The sequence below is a fragment of the Colias croceus genome, chromosome 2 (assembly GCF_905220415.1).
Source record: "Colias croceus chromosome 2, ilColCroc2.1".
Taxonomy (NCBI): domain Eukaryota; kingdom Metazoa; phylum Arthropoda; class Insecta; order Lepidoptera; family Pieridae; genus Colias; species Colias croceus.
In genome coordinates this window covers 10,689,320-10,705,857 of record NC_059538.1, presented here as the reverse complement: position 1 = coordinate 10,705,857, position 16,538 = coordinate 10,689,320, and the positions used below count along the sequence as shown (strand labels likewise).

At 40.0% G+C, this 16,538-nt stretch overlaps 3 protein-coding genes across 13 annotated transcripts in view; 1 reads left to right on the top strand and 2 right to left on the bottom strand.

Moving 5' to 3' along the window:
* Positions 1-16,538, bottom strand: part of LOC123705744 (FERM, ARHGEF and pleckstrin domain-containing protein 2) — a 69,270-nt gene that overhangs the window by 1,070 nt on the left and 51,662 nt on the right. For 4 of the 7 annotated variants that reach the window (XM_045654738.1, XM_045654740.1, XM_045654741.1 and 1 more), the window contains 13 exons: positions 13,479-13,721; positions 13,198-13,288; positions 12,759-12,885; positions 12,342-12,510; positions 12,018-12,085; positions 11,626-11,806; positions 5,826-5,963; positions 4,889-4,986; positions 4,253-4,376; positions 3,764-3,907; positions 2,399-2,508; positions 600-742; positions 97-213 (listed from right to left, as the gene is read on the bottom strand). In XM_045654738.1, the coding sequence (XP_045510694.1) occupies positions 97-213; positions 600-742; positions 2,399-2,508; positions 3,764-3,907; positions 4,253-4,376; positions 4,889-4,986; positions 5,826-5,963; positions 11,626-11,806; positions 12,018-12,085; positions 12,342-12,510; positions 12,759-12,885; positions 13,198-13,288; positions 13,479-13,721 (1,753 nt within the window). Of the gene's footprint in view, positions 1-96; positions 214-599; positions 743-2,398; positions 2,509-3,763; positions 3,908-4,252; positions 4,377-4,888; positions 4,987-5,825; positions 5,964-11,625; positions 11,807-12,017; positions 12,086-12,341; positions 12,511-12,758; positions 12,886-13,197; positions 13,289-13,478; positions 13,722-16,538 lie in introns of those variants that run through there. The other 3 variants (XM_045654742.1, XM_045654743.1, XM_045654744.1) reach the window with 1 other exon arrangement.
* Positions 6,411-8,867, top strand: LOC123705745 (putative nuclease HARBI1). Its single transcript, XM_045654745.1, has 6 exons — positions 6,411-6,521; positions 6,618-6,893; positions 7,007-7,203; positions 7,286-7,418; positions 7,565-7,706; positions 7,884-8,867. Exons 2-6 carry the CDS (start codon positions 6,654-6,656, stop codon positions 8,288-8,290), a joined length of 1,119 nt encoding a protein of 372 aa, XP_045510701.1. The 5' UTR covers positions 6,411-6,521; positions 6,618-6,653; the 3' UTR covers positions 8,291-8,867.
* On the bottom strand, positions 8,853-10,962 carry LOC123705746. 5 transcript variants are annotated; one of them, XM_045654747.1, is made up of 7 exons: positions 10,823-10,962; positions 10,536-10,735; positions 10,004-10,183; positions 9,856-9,928; positions 9,674-9,772; positions 9,385-9,453; positions 8,853-9,197 (listed from the first exon to the last, which is right to left on the bottom strand). In XM_045654747.1, the coding sequence occupies exons 2-7, from the start codon at positions 10,725-10,727 to the stop codon at positions 8,920-8,922; spliced, it is 891 nt and encodes a 296-aa protein (XP_045510703.1). In that variant the 5' UTR covers positions 10,728-10,735; positions 10,823-10,962; the 3' UTR covers positions 8,853-8,919. The 5 variants fall into 5 exon arrangements, with proteins under 5 accessions (XP_045510703.1, XP_045510705.1, XP_045510706.1 ...); XM_045654749.1 differs by having other exon boundaries at positions 9,683-9,772; XM_045654750.1 differs by having other exon boundaries at positions 9,385-9,447; positions 9,683-9,772.

The window sequence follows — 16,538 nt, the reverse complement described above, 5'->3', positions numbered from 1 at the left end:
ATCTTATGATAGATAGAGAAATGTACTCTAGCTATAGAACTAGGGTACAATTCCCATTCATAAAATATAGATGATTGAAATATATCTTTAGCTCACCTATTATACGTGAAGAGGCTGTCAGCTCTGAAGAAGTACACGTGACTCTTGTACTGCAACTTGAACACGAAGTCCTTCTCGATGCCGTCGCTCGGGTCTGGGGCGTTTACGCTATACCTGCAATATAATAGGGACATATAAATAATATGTAAAAGAAATATGTAAAAGACTAGGCGTAGAAAATGAGAATATTTTGTATTGCATGTGGCAACAACATGACAAAAAAATATAAAAGCGCTTTTACATTGTACAGAAAAAATTAGGTACGATCTCACTCATAATTGAAGTTCAGGGTACATTTACAAGTCAATTACTAAAATCAAAACAACGAAACGACCCCTTTAAAATAATATTTCACGAATCCATCAAAACTACAGTGTTAAAATTATAAGTGAACTTCTCTTATATATCTCTGTTGAAGTGGCCTATCTTGATCACTAAACATCTATAACTCTTCTGTTCATTTCCTTATTTCTACACATCTAAATAAATAAAAATCTCACCCGAGCAGCGGCAGCGAGGCTAGCGGCGAGTCATCTTGCCAGCTCTTGTAGAAGAACAGCGTGTATACCGCGAACACCACCCACAGCTTCTGCCAGCCGTGAGAGTTCTTGAACTTGCGCAGCAGGTAGCCCGACAGCTGGCTCTGAAAACATAAATAAATAAAATCAATATAAATATTTCAGAACAATTTTCACACACGGCAGGATCTGATCCCATACTAAGCTTTCGCTTGTGTTATGGAAACCGATATCGATAATCACGCCCCCGCCCCCCGCCCCCCACACCAACAAGCAGCACGTGCCCGCATGGCGAGGTGCAGATGGTCCCGCGACAGCGCGGTGGCGCGGTGCCAGCACACGCCGCTCAGCGCCCCGCCCCCCGCCCCCCGCCCCCCACACCAACAAGCAGCACGTGCCCGCATGGCGAGGTGCAGATGGTCCCGCGACAGCGCGGTGGCGCGGTGCCAGCACACGCCGCTCAGCGCCCCGCCCCCCGCCCCCCGCCCCCCACACCAACAAGCAGCACGTGCCCGCATGGCGAGGTGCAGATGGTCCCGCGACAGCGCGGTGGCGCGGTGCCAGCACACGCCGCTCAGCGCCCCGCCCCCCGCCCCCCGCCCCCCACACCAACAAGCAGCACGTGCCCGCATGGCGAGGTGCAGATGGTCCCGCGACAGCGCGGTGGCGCGGTGCCAGCACACGCCGCTCAGCGCCCCGCCCCCCGCCCCCCGCCCCCCACACCAACAAGCAGCACGTACCCGCATGGCGAGGTGCAGATGGTCCCGCGACAGCGCGGTGGCGCGGTGCCAGCACACGTCGCTCAGCGCCCCGCCCCCCGCCCCCCGCCCCCCACACCAACAAGCAGCACGGGCCCGCATGGCGAGGTGCAGATGGTCCCGCGACAGCGCGGTGGCGCGGTGCCAGCACACGCCGCTCAGCGCCCCGCCCCCCGCCCCCCGCCCCCCACACCAACAAGCAGCACGTACCCGCATGGCGAGGTGCAGATGGTCCCGCGACAGCGCGGTGGCGCGGTGCCAGCACACGCCGCTCAGCGCCCCGCCCCCCGCCCCCCGCCCCCCACACCAACAAGCAGCACGTACCCGCATGGCGAGGTGCAGATGGTCCCGCGACAGCGCGGTGGCGCGGTGCCAGCACACGCCGCTCAGCGCCCCGCCCCCCGCCCCCCGCCCCCCACACCAACAAGCAGCACGTGCCCGCATGGCGAGGTGCAGATGGTCCCGCGACAGCGCGGTGGCGCGGTGCCAGCACACGCCGCTCAGCGCCCCCCCCCCCCCCCCCCCCCCCCCCCCCCCCCCCCCCCCCACCAACAAGCAGCACGTGCCCGCATGGCGAGGTGCAGATGGTCCCGCGACAGCGCGGTGGCGCGGTGCCAGCACACGCCGCTCAGCGCCCCGCCCCCCGCCCCCCCGCCCCCCACACCAACAAGCAGCACGTACCCGCATGGCGAGGTGCAGATGGTCCCGCGACAGCGCGGTGGCGCGGTGCCAGCACACGTCGCTCAGCGCCCCGCCCCCCCCCCCCCGCCCCCCACACCAACAAGCAGCACGTACCCGCATGGCGAGGTGCAGATGGTCCCGCGACAGCGCGGTGGCGCGGTGCCAGCACACGTCGCTCAGCGCCCCGCCCCCCGCCCCCCGCCCCCCACACCAACAAGCAGCACGTACCCGCATGGCGAGGTGCAGATGGTCCCGCGACAGCGCGGTGGCGCGGTGCCAGCACACGCCGCTCAGCGCCCCGCCCCCCGCCCCCCGCCCCCCACACCAACAAGCAGCACGTACCCGCATGGCGAGGTGCAGATGGTCCCGCGACAGCGCGGTGGCGCGGTGCCAGCACACGCCGCTCAGCGCCCCGCCCGACCCGCTCAGCGGAGTCACACCTTCCGTGCTCTCTGCGGATATTAATGTATATGTTACAGGAAATGTATGTAATCCGTCATTGTATACAATTCCTAGGAAATGTATACAATTCCTAAAATCGTACGGAAATGTGTGAAATAAATTATTTTATACACATTTCCTAGAAAATCTATACATTTCCTAAATAGCTATCGGAAATGTAAAACATTTAAGATATTGATATGTCGCAGGCAAGGGTTGGACTAAAGCAAAGGGGGCGCAGGACTTAAAAATTTTTTGATGGAGTTGGTGTCATTATAACACCTATTTATTATTGTTTTATCGTAAAGATTACGCTTATATAAGCATGTTTTATAGGAACAACTTTTCTCTAAAATCAAAAATAGCCGAGATATTCGCCCTCAAAGTTAGGTTAGGTTTAGGTTAGGTTAGCCGTTAGGTTAGGTTAGGTTAGGTTTGTTAAAAAAAAAACTACACAGAAATAGGAGTCCCGTCGACGAAGATCGAACGATCGAAGATAATAATATGAACATAATATTATTACAATTTTACGGTATGACTGTTACCCGATTGTATCAATAAGAGCTATAATAAAAAAAAACAACGTGTTTTATTACAGAAAGCATTTACTTTACACATTTCCTAATACGATATAGGAATTGTATACAATTCCTAGGAAGATTATACATTTCCTAGGATATGCATGCATTAAATAGTTTTTTAAACAATATTTTATACATTTCCTAAATGGTATCGGAATTGTACACATTTCCTAGTAATTGTATACAATTCCTTGATTTCATAATTTCCGGTAACATATATAATATAAAAAATGTAAATATAAAGACATACATTATATAAACAAAGTTGCATAATATAGTAAATTTACAGAAATACGTCGAATCACGCGTGATAGGGATGAGAAAAAGATGGCGCGTAACAAAAAAATGTTACACTAAATTTTTTCCAACCCCGATAAAGAAGTTTCACTTACACAAAAAAAGAGTGTGTGTATGTATGTACACGCAAGTGGAAGGAGATAGAGATAGAAAAGACACAGAAATAAAGAGATGGAAAAGACTTTGGTAAATTTTATCTTTTTTTTTTTCATTACAATAGAAAAAACGGAGTGTTATCTCACTCTTTTTTCAGTAAGTACAGTGTTTCCCTTTACAATGTTTATAAGTTTTCAGAAGAAAAAATATCAAAAAAAGACAGCGTAGACTCCTCAAAAAGTAAAGATTGACAACATAATGCATCCCACAAAATCTCAAAAAATAAACCAACCTGCATCATGTTCCACATGAGATAGTGCAGTATCCACTTCAGTGGGCATATTCCGCGCCGTTTCTATCGAGTCGGAGAGAGACTGCCACCAGCCAGAGAACTCTACGTCGTTGCTTGTACTTATCAATAGTGTTGCGTCTTCGTCTAGAATAAATTTATTAATTATGTAGGAGTATTTTTAATAAATAAATAATGAAATAGGGCGTATAAATGCAACATAAAAAGGTAAAACATACATTTCGAATAGCAAATTTTAGTAACAAAGAAACATACAGATTGCGTACTAGATCAAACTAAAGGACTCAAACTCAATGCATTTTCATACTGTTTTCTCAACTAAATCTGTATTCTTTCACTAACCCATGATAACTAGCTTAACTTTTATATTATACCAAGTTATATCATACTTTTTTATTCTATATTTATATCATCTTTTCATTCTACCTAAAAACATAATTCAGTAACCTTCTAGAAAATTCCAGAACTTACCTATGATAGCGATACTGTGCGGCAAATCACTTGGTTCCAACCGCAACTTGTGTAACGCGAACACGGAGTGCGCACGAAATTGGCCGTTCGAAGATTTCGACGCCAGTAGTAACAAGTCACTGAACTGCAAATGTAAATAAAATAATAAAGAAACTTCTTTAACAAGATTCAAAGATACCAAAATCGTCGCCTTACTCCATGACGAGACGGTATTTCCATGACACGACATTCAAATTCTACTCTCAACGCACCTAAAGAAGTTTCACTTCAAAAAAACAGAGCAATATAGAACCTAGAAAATTGTCTCCTTTTTGGATGGTTTGTTTTGAAGGATATCTTTGAAAAAAAAAAAACAAGTTGTTTAATGTTTAATTCCTGATGTATCTAAAGCCAGTCTAAATCAGGACTTGTCAGAAGAATTAGAGCTAGCGCGCAAGAGCAACTTTTGTCTCCGCAACTATTTTGTCTCTCCCATCAACTCTACGGGCTACTAAAAATGTCTCCCGGGAGTTGCGTCGCTACGTGCGCGCACTTTTTTACTAGCCCATGGAGTTGATGGGAGAGACAAAATAGTTGCGGAGACAAAAGTTGCTCATGCACGCTAGCTCTTAATTCTGATATTTACTCGTGACTTACCAAGAACAGCATTCTCTGTTGAAGTCCTTTAGAAGAATGTTTGTAGACACATCCGAGTCTCACAAATTCGCGTTCCGCAACCAATAGTTTGTCATAACCTGGAAGATTAATCAAAATTGACTAACTATACAAAACTTGGCTAACTTTTCTCTTACAATTCTTCACTTTGAGTGAACATTGAGTGTCTTATTACCTGTTTGACTCTATTCTATCAACTGACTCTATTCTTTATATGACTTATATCTATGTTCGTACTTCGTAGAACAAAGTAAGAACTCTACCAAAACAAACAGATACGAAATGGCTCACGCACACAAGCAAGCGTGTTTACAAGATTCGCTAGGGTACAACAATTGACGAGATAGGAATTTTACGATTCTCGTGAACACGCTTGCTTGTGTGCGTGAGCCATTTCGAACGTGTTGTATGAAGTTTTCCTACTGGTTGTATCTGTATATTGTGACTCTACTTTACATTCTGACTCTAATATCCGACTCTACAACCTGACTCTACCGTCCAACTCTACACGGGCCTCGCACAGCTCTACTATCCGACTCTACACCCTGGCTCTACGGTCCAACTATACACGGGCCTCGCACAGCTCTACTATCCGACTCTACACCCTGGCTCTACCGTCCAACTCTACACGGGCCTCGCACAGCTCTACTATCCGACTCTACACCCTGGCTCTACCGTCCAACTCTACACGGGCTTCGCACAGCTCTACTATCCGACTGTACACCCTGGCTCTACCGTCCAACTCTACACGGGCCTCGAACAGCTCTACTATCCGACTGTACACCCTGGCTCTACCGTCCAACTCTACACGGGCCTCGAACAGCTCTACTATCCGACTGTACACCCTGGCTCTACCGTCCAACTCTACACGGGCCTCGCACAGCTCTACTAGCCGACTGTAGGGCGGCTCTACACTCACCGGCGATGTCCCGCTGCAGCTGGCAGAGCGCGGCGTGGTTCTCTACGTGGCGTAACTGTGTGAGAGCCAAACTCGCCGCTTTGCTCGCCAGCTCGTGCGCGGATAGCGCCTGACTGCTGCACGTTGCCGACCACAGCTCTGTAACAATATCTCAACTTAGTTTTTTTAGGCAGAACGAACATAGGAGAAGTCTACATGCTGTTAAATGAACGCTAATAAGTCAGGCCCCGGAACCACAGATACAATAGAAAATAGAAAATGTGTCTGGGACCGATCGGCTGCCTTATTACGGATCTTGCAGACGATCAGCAACAACCAAAAATTGTGCAATAGTTGTTGTCAATCGTCTATTTCATATTACGTAAAAGCAGACAACAAGCAGATAATCTGCCGTCAACAGTGCTGCCTCTGTCGAGCAACTGGAAAACTAAAAATGCAGTTGTCGCTAATGTAAACTCAAAGGTTGCTTTGCAAACGGTATTATGTATGACTTGCGACAGCCACACGACAGCAACTACCAAGCAATTGATTTGTCAAATATGCGACAGCTCTAATGCTTGTTGTTGACTTGTTGCTGGTTGTAATAGGAACAATATAGTATATAAAAATCTCAAAATAAAATAAAAATTATAGTTTAGAAGATTGATTCATAACTAAGATCATCGAATACTTAAAAAAAACTTATTAAATATTACGGTAAGTGTGCAAAATATTTTCATCGGTCTAGAAAAGGTGTTCGACAAGTTTTCGAATATAATTTTACTAATAATTACATATTAAATTTACTTTCAGGAATATTAATCACCTTCTTAGACAGTTTTATATAAAATGGCACGAGCATTCTTATTAATTGAGGCACTCGAGGCCGAAGTAAGAAGACAAGAAGCTCATAATGTGGCTCAGTTACGGCGAAGTCTTCGTAACCAAGCAAGGACTTTGAGCATGACAGATGTTGAGTTCAAGGCACACTACAGAATCTCCGAAGATTCATTTAAAGAGTTGTGTTCTGAACTAGCTCCACTAATGGCTAGATCAAAGAGGCAAACAAAGGTTTCTGTAGAGTGTAAGGTAAGAAATTGTTATAAAGTCTTGACTTGAATACATTCATAATATTGTTAGCAGTATTGTAAGACCATGTTTGTAGTCTGCCCATTTATTAAATTATAATAATCACTTTTCAGGTCTTAGCAGCTCTGTCTTTCTATGCAACAGGTTCATACCAAAAGCCAGTAGGAATGAGCTTTTTGCATGGTTTAAGCCAGCCTAGTGTGTCAAATGCTGTGAGAGAAGTGACAACAGCACTAAATAATATTAATATATTGAACAAGTATATTAAATTTCCACAAACACAGCAAGAAAGAAATATCATCATTAACAAGTAAATTTCTATACCTATTTGATATGTACAATGAAAGTTTCACTTAACATTTACAAAACATTAATTTTGTCTATAATTCCAGATTTTATAATAAATTTGGAATTCCTGGTGTCCTGGGCTGTGTTGATGGTACACATGTGGCATTAGTGAAGCCTTCAGAGCATGAAGAACGTTTTTTTAATAGAAAACACTATCATTCTAGAAATGTTCAAATAGTGAGTACTTACTTAACTAAGCTTTAATTTATTTATTACCTATATTTATTTTGTACAAACTTTTAATTATTAAAAAACTGACTAGTACAATTTTTCCAATCCTGTGAGAATATAAGAATTAATTTCTTGTAAATAATGTTTTTTAGATATGTGACAGTGATCTTAATATATTAAATGTGGATGCTACTTTTGGCGGAGCTACTCATGATGCATATATTTGGCGCAATTCAGAAATAAATAATCATTTGCAGCAGCTTCATAATAATGGTGAAAGCATTTGGTTATTAGGTAATTAATTTTTGTATTGTTAATGTAGTATGTGCGTTAAGTGTAACAGAATTAATGTTCAAAAAATACCTATTTACTAAATAAATTTAAATATTTTAATTTTATTATTTATTTTTAGTTATCAATGATGTAGTAATTTATACATTATAAAACACTGACTATGCTTTACATTTGCAGGCGACTCTGGATATCCACTGCGGCCGTGGCTTCTGACTCCTATTGTTAACGCTGTTCCTGGGACTGCAGAAGAGCATTACACGAATGTCCACTGCAGTGCTAGGAATACTGTTGAACGTTGCATAGGAGTTTTGAAAACTCGTTGGCGATGTTTGTTGGCACATAGAGTACTGCATTATGATCATCACTCTGTGGCAAAAATCATAAATGCATGCTGTGTTTTACACAACATCGCTAACCAACAAGGAACGGAAGTCATAGAGCTATCAGATGAATATACTAGACATGATTCTGACCGCCAAATATCTGACAACATCAGGATTGATGATGAAACACATCAATTAGAACGTGGTCGTTTACAACGATCACTTATTATGCAGCGTCTATGGAGGGAGAGGAGACCATAGCTGTTATTTAGTATTGTACAAACTTTATCTAGTAAAAAGTTATAGTTGTATAAAGCAGAACCCAATGATGATATCATTGTCAATATTTGTATGTATAATAAATATACTGAAATAAAGGCGCTAACTCACCAACTGTAATGTAACGTTACAAAGTCGGGCATTTAGGAAAACTGTCATCACAAAATCGAACCTGAAATGTTAGATTACAGATTGTGAGGAAGCACCTTATTCAAAAAGAATTTATTTGAATTATCTGTAGGTACCTACTAATTGTGTAAAGATGAAAATTTTATACATAGCAAAAGTAGTTTATGATAATAAGTAGTTAATTTAATACTGTTCACTGATGATATTATTTAAAATTTAAGTTTAGTTTGGGCATAGGCAAATAATTGTTTAAATTTTTTCTGGTTATTATTGTATTGTTATTATTTGGTTACTTATTTTTAAGTTTTACAATTTTTAGATTATTAGAAGATTGCTTAGTTAAGATTATAAATATAATGATTATCTTGTGTACTGAACCTTTCTATTTTTGTGGTGTGATTGTGTGATGCAATAAACATGTCTATGTATGAGTCATGTCTATGAATGAATTTGGAATTAAAAAAATGATAACACAAACAATGTTATTTATTTTCTAAACAATTTTTTAAGACATTGGTCAGTTCGCGCAGCGCCTGAGCCAGAGTCTCTGTAAGGGCTAGCTGTCTGCGCGATATATCTAACTCGTCCCTCCTAGCCTCTGCAATTATCATAATTGCATCTACCAGCTTCTGCTCCGCGTCGATCCGTCTATTTTCCATATCCACGATCCACGACGGGTCGACTCTTTGACGAGTCCTGAGATCGGCGATATTTCGGCTCCTAACAGAGCTCCTGGGTAGTCGCCGTGACACTGGACTATCTGTAAAGAAACAAATATTATAATTAGTTACAACTAAATAATTTAAAGCGTTCGTATTTCAACTTTCAGTTCATGGGAAACACCACCAACTTTCAAGTAAAAAAAAGAAAAATTAAAATTAGTTCACCCAGTTGATAGTTCTGACATCAAAAATATTAAAAAATAAAAGTGGCCAATTAGAACTCACCAGCATTTGATCTAGGACCCCGCGTCCTGTTAGGGTCAGCAGAAGCTGGTGCCTGCACTCTATCTGAAACTAATAAGATAGGATATTTTGAAGCAACAGTATGTTTGCAATTTTGAAATATTTGAATCTATCTTCCTTTTTATCAAGTTTAATACAATATAAATATTTATGTAAATACCGAATTTTACCTAAATTGTTAAGAGCTACATATAACAACAATTGATTGTTTAAGTAGGTATGTTTTTCTTATCTTATTTAGGTAAATGTAGATAGTATAAGCTCAACTAACAAACTATACCAGTATTTCCTCTGGTTGATGGTGATGTTGGCGTTGTGGTCTGCCCAATATCTATGAGCCGTTCACTGGCTGGTGGTGGTGGAGAAGACTCTAAAATTGAAAGGGTTTTGGATAAATTATATAAATAACAGATTTTTTCACTCCGAAGTTGGTTAAAATAAATATCTGTTTACCTATGGTTATCTCTACACATTCAGTGGCGATATCCTCATAAATGGCCGAGGAGGTACTTGGTGTTGGTATAGGCTGCAATGCAAAAATATGATTATAATCATTTTATGTTAATTTCAAAGATAAACAGACTATTTTTTTCTCTCTTACAAATGCTGGCACTCTATGCTGGGTATCACCATATGCAGCACCCTCTCCAATAATGGCCAACACCTTTTTATCAATTTCTGATAAGTCATCTTTACAAGCCGGCCCACCACCAGTACCAGAAGCTGCCCGTCTTTGGGCTGATGCCCTTGCCTTTACCTTATGCTTCAGGTCAGCCCAATACTGTAAGCACAATGCATGCAAGCTTATTTTAATTTATTTGTTCGAAACCCACAGCTCTTAATAAATATATACATAGTTTATAAACTTTTTTTTAACCTTTTATAAACTATAATTTGATGCATCAATATAGAATTGATGTACTAAAAACTAAAAATGCAAGTAGGTATAGATAGTGATTTTGTATTTCTGTGGTGTAAAAATACACACATTCTATGTTTGTTAGTAAGTGGCGGTGTGAAATCAAGTGATTCTAACACATCACTTGATTTCAGACCGCTACTCACATACGAGCAAAAAGGATTCAAATTGTATAGAAATAGCAAATAAATAATTATTTATCAAATATACTTACACGTTTCCAGCGATATCCAGATTTTGAGGCACCACTGCCATGGGCGTTTAATTTGGAAGCTAGTTCTTCCCACTGGCGATCGACTGTTTCTTTCGATCGTGGACCCAAACCAACGCCTTTGGCCAGAGCCTGATGCTCCATTAAATAATTAAGGAGGTCCTCTAATTGATACTTGGAAACTCGGTGTTCCATTTTTTCAACTGAAAAATTCACAATATTTCGTGAGTAAACAAGTAACGTTTAATGCATATATTGTAACTAGCGCCTTCATAAACAAAGAGACTTACCTACTTGTGCAAAATTACAAAAATTGTAACACTAATATTCACCGCTGAGCACAAACCACGACAAATCACATTCACGAACTGATTACTGAATACCTTTCCAATATCCCAGTAATAATATATTACGTTGTTTATGTGACAAGACCCACTTACAAGGGTTAGGTATCGCAAAAAAATCCCTGGAGTGGTCATGCTGGGATCCATCCACTTCACAAGTTTCTTAAATAGTTTTTTGCTAACGCAGATGTGACGCAGTTATGAGAGCGAGTATTGTTTAATGTTTACAAACATACGTAGTACCACCAGTTGCCACCTGATTGTGAGTGGCGCTACTTTCTATACAAAATCAAGTGCATCGGTCGCAGGAAGCAGATGTTGTGCGACAGCGGCGCAACAGCTTACATAATACGAAATTTTTTGACGTTTCGCGACCAGTCGCAAACCTGTCGCGTTGCTGTTGCGCGTCGCTTGCTATCTGCTAATTTTTAGCTAATAAGGCTGCGGGCCGCTTGGGGCTCAATGGGTTATTGTAATTCACGATTTTTAAGCTTTTTAAACCTTAAAGTCACCTTTTGATGTTTTCACCAAACCGAATACACTGTGATAGCAATAACAAAAATTAAATTGAAAAAAATTCTAGAGACCAGGCAACATTTTTGTGTTCGAATAACCAAGACTAACTTTGTATCCCCCTGTAACGTGCAACTCCTTTTTATAATATTATTTTTCGACTTATTAATCAAATAGAAAACAGAAATAAAATGTCCAACGAAAAACGCGTCAAAAGCTATAACAATCATCCTCACCATGTGTGAGAGTGCAATAGTGCAGCAGTCTATGCAGCGGCCGCAGCAGCAAGCACGCGAGCGGCAGGGGCGAAGCGCTATCGAAGGCGGTGGCCTCGCGCGAGGCTGCGCCCCCGCGCCGTCGGGCGCTCTCCACCAGGGCCACGAGCGTGCCCGCTTGTTCCGTGTATTCCGCGTATGCCTGGAAACACATTAAATTTTATAATCATACATTTATTTTATTAACTGTAGTTTACATTAGCTGGAACGAAAAAAAACTCTTAATTGGAGACTTTATTATAAATGGAAATACCCTAAAGGAAATTAAAATTCAATTCCAAAAGAAAAGTTTATCAATTGACGACATAACAAAATCAAGTTTTTAACGAGAGGAAATAGAGATGGAAACTTACATCGTATGTGTTTGATAAATAGTCGAATAGAAGATCTGCTATTTTGCGATATTCTGGTTCTTCCATTTCTGTAACAAAACAAAATCAAATAGACCATACACATTATAACAAATTATTGATTTAAAATCTCAAAATAATGAACATTTACAAAAAAAAAACAATAGAACAAATTTTCCGAAGCAATTTGTTTGTAGAACAATAATTTAGCAAAAGGCTTTTCTTTTTCACAATTACATATTATAATTAATCACTTCCTTCATAGCATAAAAATTTCTATCATATCAGAAATAGAGACCAATAAAAATCTCAAAAAAAGAACTATACCATGCTGCCTCGCCGGTGAGCTAGACGCGAGGGCCCTATCGAGCCTCGCGAGCAGGGCCCCGGCGGGCAGGGCCAGGGGCTCTAACGCAAGGCAGGCCTTCGCTAGGGCTGCTGCTTCGGTACCAGATGATGCTGTACGCCCGATGGAGCCCACTCGCTTTGACCATGTCTAGAAAAAAAAGGTTAATGTGTGTGAACTTTCATTTTAATGATCAAAATATTACATGCAGTGATGCAAAGTTGGTTCCTAGAAAAATTATTGCATTTATAGTCTGACTGATGCCACAAACGATTTGTTTAAGGACAAGGGATCAATAATTAAATTTATATCAAAACCGATATTCAAAAGCCTGGTTGTATACATATAATTGACAGAAATATTCCTTTTTTTAAGTCCAACAGAGCTATAATACGTACCACAGTAAGCAACTCCAGATCCCGTTTATAAGTCCGCTCAGTCATGAGCAGTTCCTTAGCCACGTAGTACGTCACATCGCCCGCCTTGCGCTTAGACACGTCGCGGAGAGTCACGCGCGATGATAGACTGAATAAAGGTTTTTTTTTTATTAAAATTTAATGATTATAGTTGAAGATGGTTAATAATAACAAAATGAGTCCTGGTTACTTGAATAAATGAATGAATTATTATATAATTTTAGTTCGGAAATTTTCTGCCGTTTTGTTACTTAGTATTTTGTAGTTGTCCAATGTGAATCGAACATTTAAAAAAATGATTACATAACAGTTTTAAAGTTTGGACAAAATAAACAGCATATAAGTTATTGGTAAAGACTTTTCAGTTGAGAAGAGTTAGATTTCTTTTATATGAATAAAATTTAAATTTTTGAAATCTTACCTATTATTATTTCGCCTAGAGAGCGTGTCTCCAGCATCACTCTCTCCTCCACTTAACACATCCATACTTGTCGACTCCGAGACGATATTCACTATAAAAAATAATAAACAATAATAATTAATGTCGTTTAGAAAAACTAAAAAACAACCAACTATGTGTCCTATCCTTGATAAGTGTAAGTTTGGATTAAATTTGTCCGTTTAATGTGAAAAAAATAGCATCAGTTCCTCAAAATAATCAACTAAAAGTGCAAATATTTCCTAACTATAGTAAACACTAACCATGAACATTCCCATTGATAGCGTCACACACATCTCTATGGTTCATGATATCGCTGTCCCTCTCTCCATTATGGTTATTGTTCTCCCGTCTCGCTCTATTGTCCACATATCCGTTAGTCAGCGTCCGTCGCTCGAGCGGAGTGGACGCGTGCAGCGGGAGTCCCGCGTGTATGCCGTCTGTACTGGGCGACATGCATAGACTCGCTGATGATACCGTGTGGTCTTCTTCGGGGGACGGTTCATCTGTAGAGGAAAAATATTGTTCAAAAAATTGTCATAAATTAATAAAACTCAGCCCCCGGAATCACAGACGCAATAGAAAATCTATTGTGTCGTGGACCGATCGGGCAGCTGGGTGCTCAATGGGTTAAGGGGTAAAATACAAATTGTGTAGAGAAGCTTTGAATGGAAAATTAAAACTATAAAAAATATTAATTGTATAGAAAAACTTATTATGAAAAATTATAAAGGAAAGACACGTGGTAAAAGTAATAAAAACATTGCTTATCCAATGAAAAAAGTTTTAACAGATTCGGATTGCTACATTTAAAGAGCTATTGAAAATTATTTTCATTGTAACACAAGCATGTTGTGTCAATGGGTAGAAATGAAAAGTAATAGTAAATTTATGGTGCTACATACTAATACAGAATAACAAAAATGGAAAGTTTTAAAAATAACTTAAATTAATTAGGCTATAAAATAATAAATCATGCATCTGAAACAAAAAAAAAAAACATTCAAAACCTGAAATAAAATAAGGATTAACAAAAAATAAAAAGCGTGTACAATACAACAATTCTGTTTGTAAGACTTACACATTATCCTTGCAGCATTTACAATTCGGGGTGAAACATAAACAAAATCGAATTGAAAACAGCGATTCGTTAAAGTTTTTATTTATTTATTGTTTAACTATCCCCGACCCTGAGGGTAGTGTATTGCAGGGGTACCGTACACTTACATATAAATCCAAAAAACGAAATATCATAACTATATAATAACATCCCGATCCCTCGAAACAATAATCTAATTAATGTGACAATAAAATATTTGTAACATTACAGTCTATTCGGATTGTACAATCTCCATCGAAAAGTCGAAATTCTTAACACTAGACGCGTTATTGATGAATGTTATTGCACTAACTACAGAGGGTAGCCTCTTCGACTAGACTCGACCGACTCGATACGCGTACACCCGGCGCCGCACTGTTCACACTTCGTCACTAAATTCTAACACTTACGTTAAGTGGCAGTTCCGATGTGACACTAACAGTCTAAATGTACCACGTAATTACCTTTGTATACAAAGTTTAAAGAAAATTATAATGGATTATTTATCTGGGAGAATATTGAGATAAAATATGATACAAATCAGCATTAGAATTTACGCGACGAATATTAAACATAGTAAACACAAATGCGGCGTTACTCCGTCTAAATCTAAAATTGCTTCGGACACACACTACTTAACGATTTTATTAATTGAACACTGTGGTCAATCGGTGGCTAAAATATCTAAGAAACTAAATATTTGTGCTTAGTAAAATTTAATTACACGAAATCGTTAAAAAAAAACAAATAAGTACGCATATTCATAAAACTTTAAAATGAACAGACCACCAATTTCCACCAGTTAAAGATAAACGAGTTAAAATACAGAAGAGTACATCGTACACATCACAGTGCTCAAACATTTGTTTCACAAGATGATTTTTGACGACACCTTAATATATATTTAAATTCATTTCTGCATTGTTCAAAAATTATATTGAAGACATTTAACTTAACAAATTAGAGAGAAAATAGGTCCAATTAACAAAAAATTCCTCACAGATACCTATCGGAAAAGTCCTAAAAACCATCTCATGAAACGTTACTCCCATAGGAGAATCTCTCTACAGGACGCACATTCACTCTACCTAATATCCTTACCGAAATGCACACCATGCCAACCATATTTCCGTCCCAACCTTTCATCTATTTCTATATATAGCGTTTGTCCCGTGGCTTATTTTCTACCGTTTAGGGCGTTAGTACACCTACGCATTCGCGTGCGGCAGCGAAACAACGAAAAAACTGTCAGTAGTGTGGCAGGATTTCGCATATGATATGTCTCACTCTAGCACATAGATAGATGAAATAGTTGCGTCCTTGTCAGTTTTGTTTCGCAAGGAACTGCGAAATGGCCATTACACAGACGCTTAAGTTTCGCTAGTCCCGTATTATACGCAATTGGACACGCAGATTATAAAAATACGTACAAAAAAGACGTAGCATGGAGAAAACTTCAAACATGGAGGAAATTACAATGGCATATCATTGCGAAAAAGTTGCGAAAAGATTGCTGTGTACTAACGTTCCGCAGATATTTCGCTACGCAGTAGTTTCGCAGAGATTCGCTGCCGCATACGAATGCGTAGGTGTACTAAAGGCGTTAGGATAACAAGCGTACTCGGGGTATGGCATAGCGTGCACACTAAGAGAAATTGTACTTTAAATAATGGAGAGTATTTGTAAACATCACATACGATTCAAAAAAGAATACCGTCGCTCATATTGTAAAGCGTCTGTTTTCAGTTCCATATGTTATATAGGATATCTTTGAGGATCGAATCTAAGGTTGCTTCGTAAGCCATGGATAATATATAGCAGTATTTTTCGATACACAGCAGAGCTATTTTTGTTTTTAAACTTCTTTAGGCGCGTTGAGAGTAAAATTTCTTTCGACATGCAGTAAGGCGAAGATTTTGCAATCTTTAAATCTTGCCAAAGAAGTTTCACTTCTGAAACGTGTGATCGGCACTCACGCTCTGTTTTTCGAATATTGCATATATATTATCCGTGACAAATGAAGGTGTTAAGGGGTTACCATTTCTACTTGGATAATACATATTACGATAATATTGATGACGATTCGTTTCTAAATATTCGATTAATTTATAATAATATTAAAACACGAGTATCATTTTCCTTGGTACATACAATAGTTATGATTTGAGATAACAAAATTGATACTTAATTACAATTAATAATTTATGAACTATGTAAAATTAGA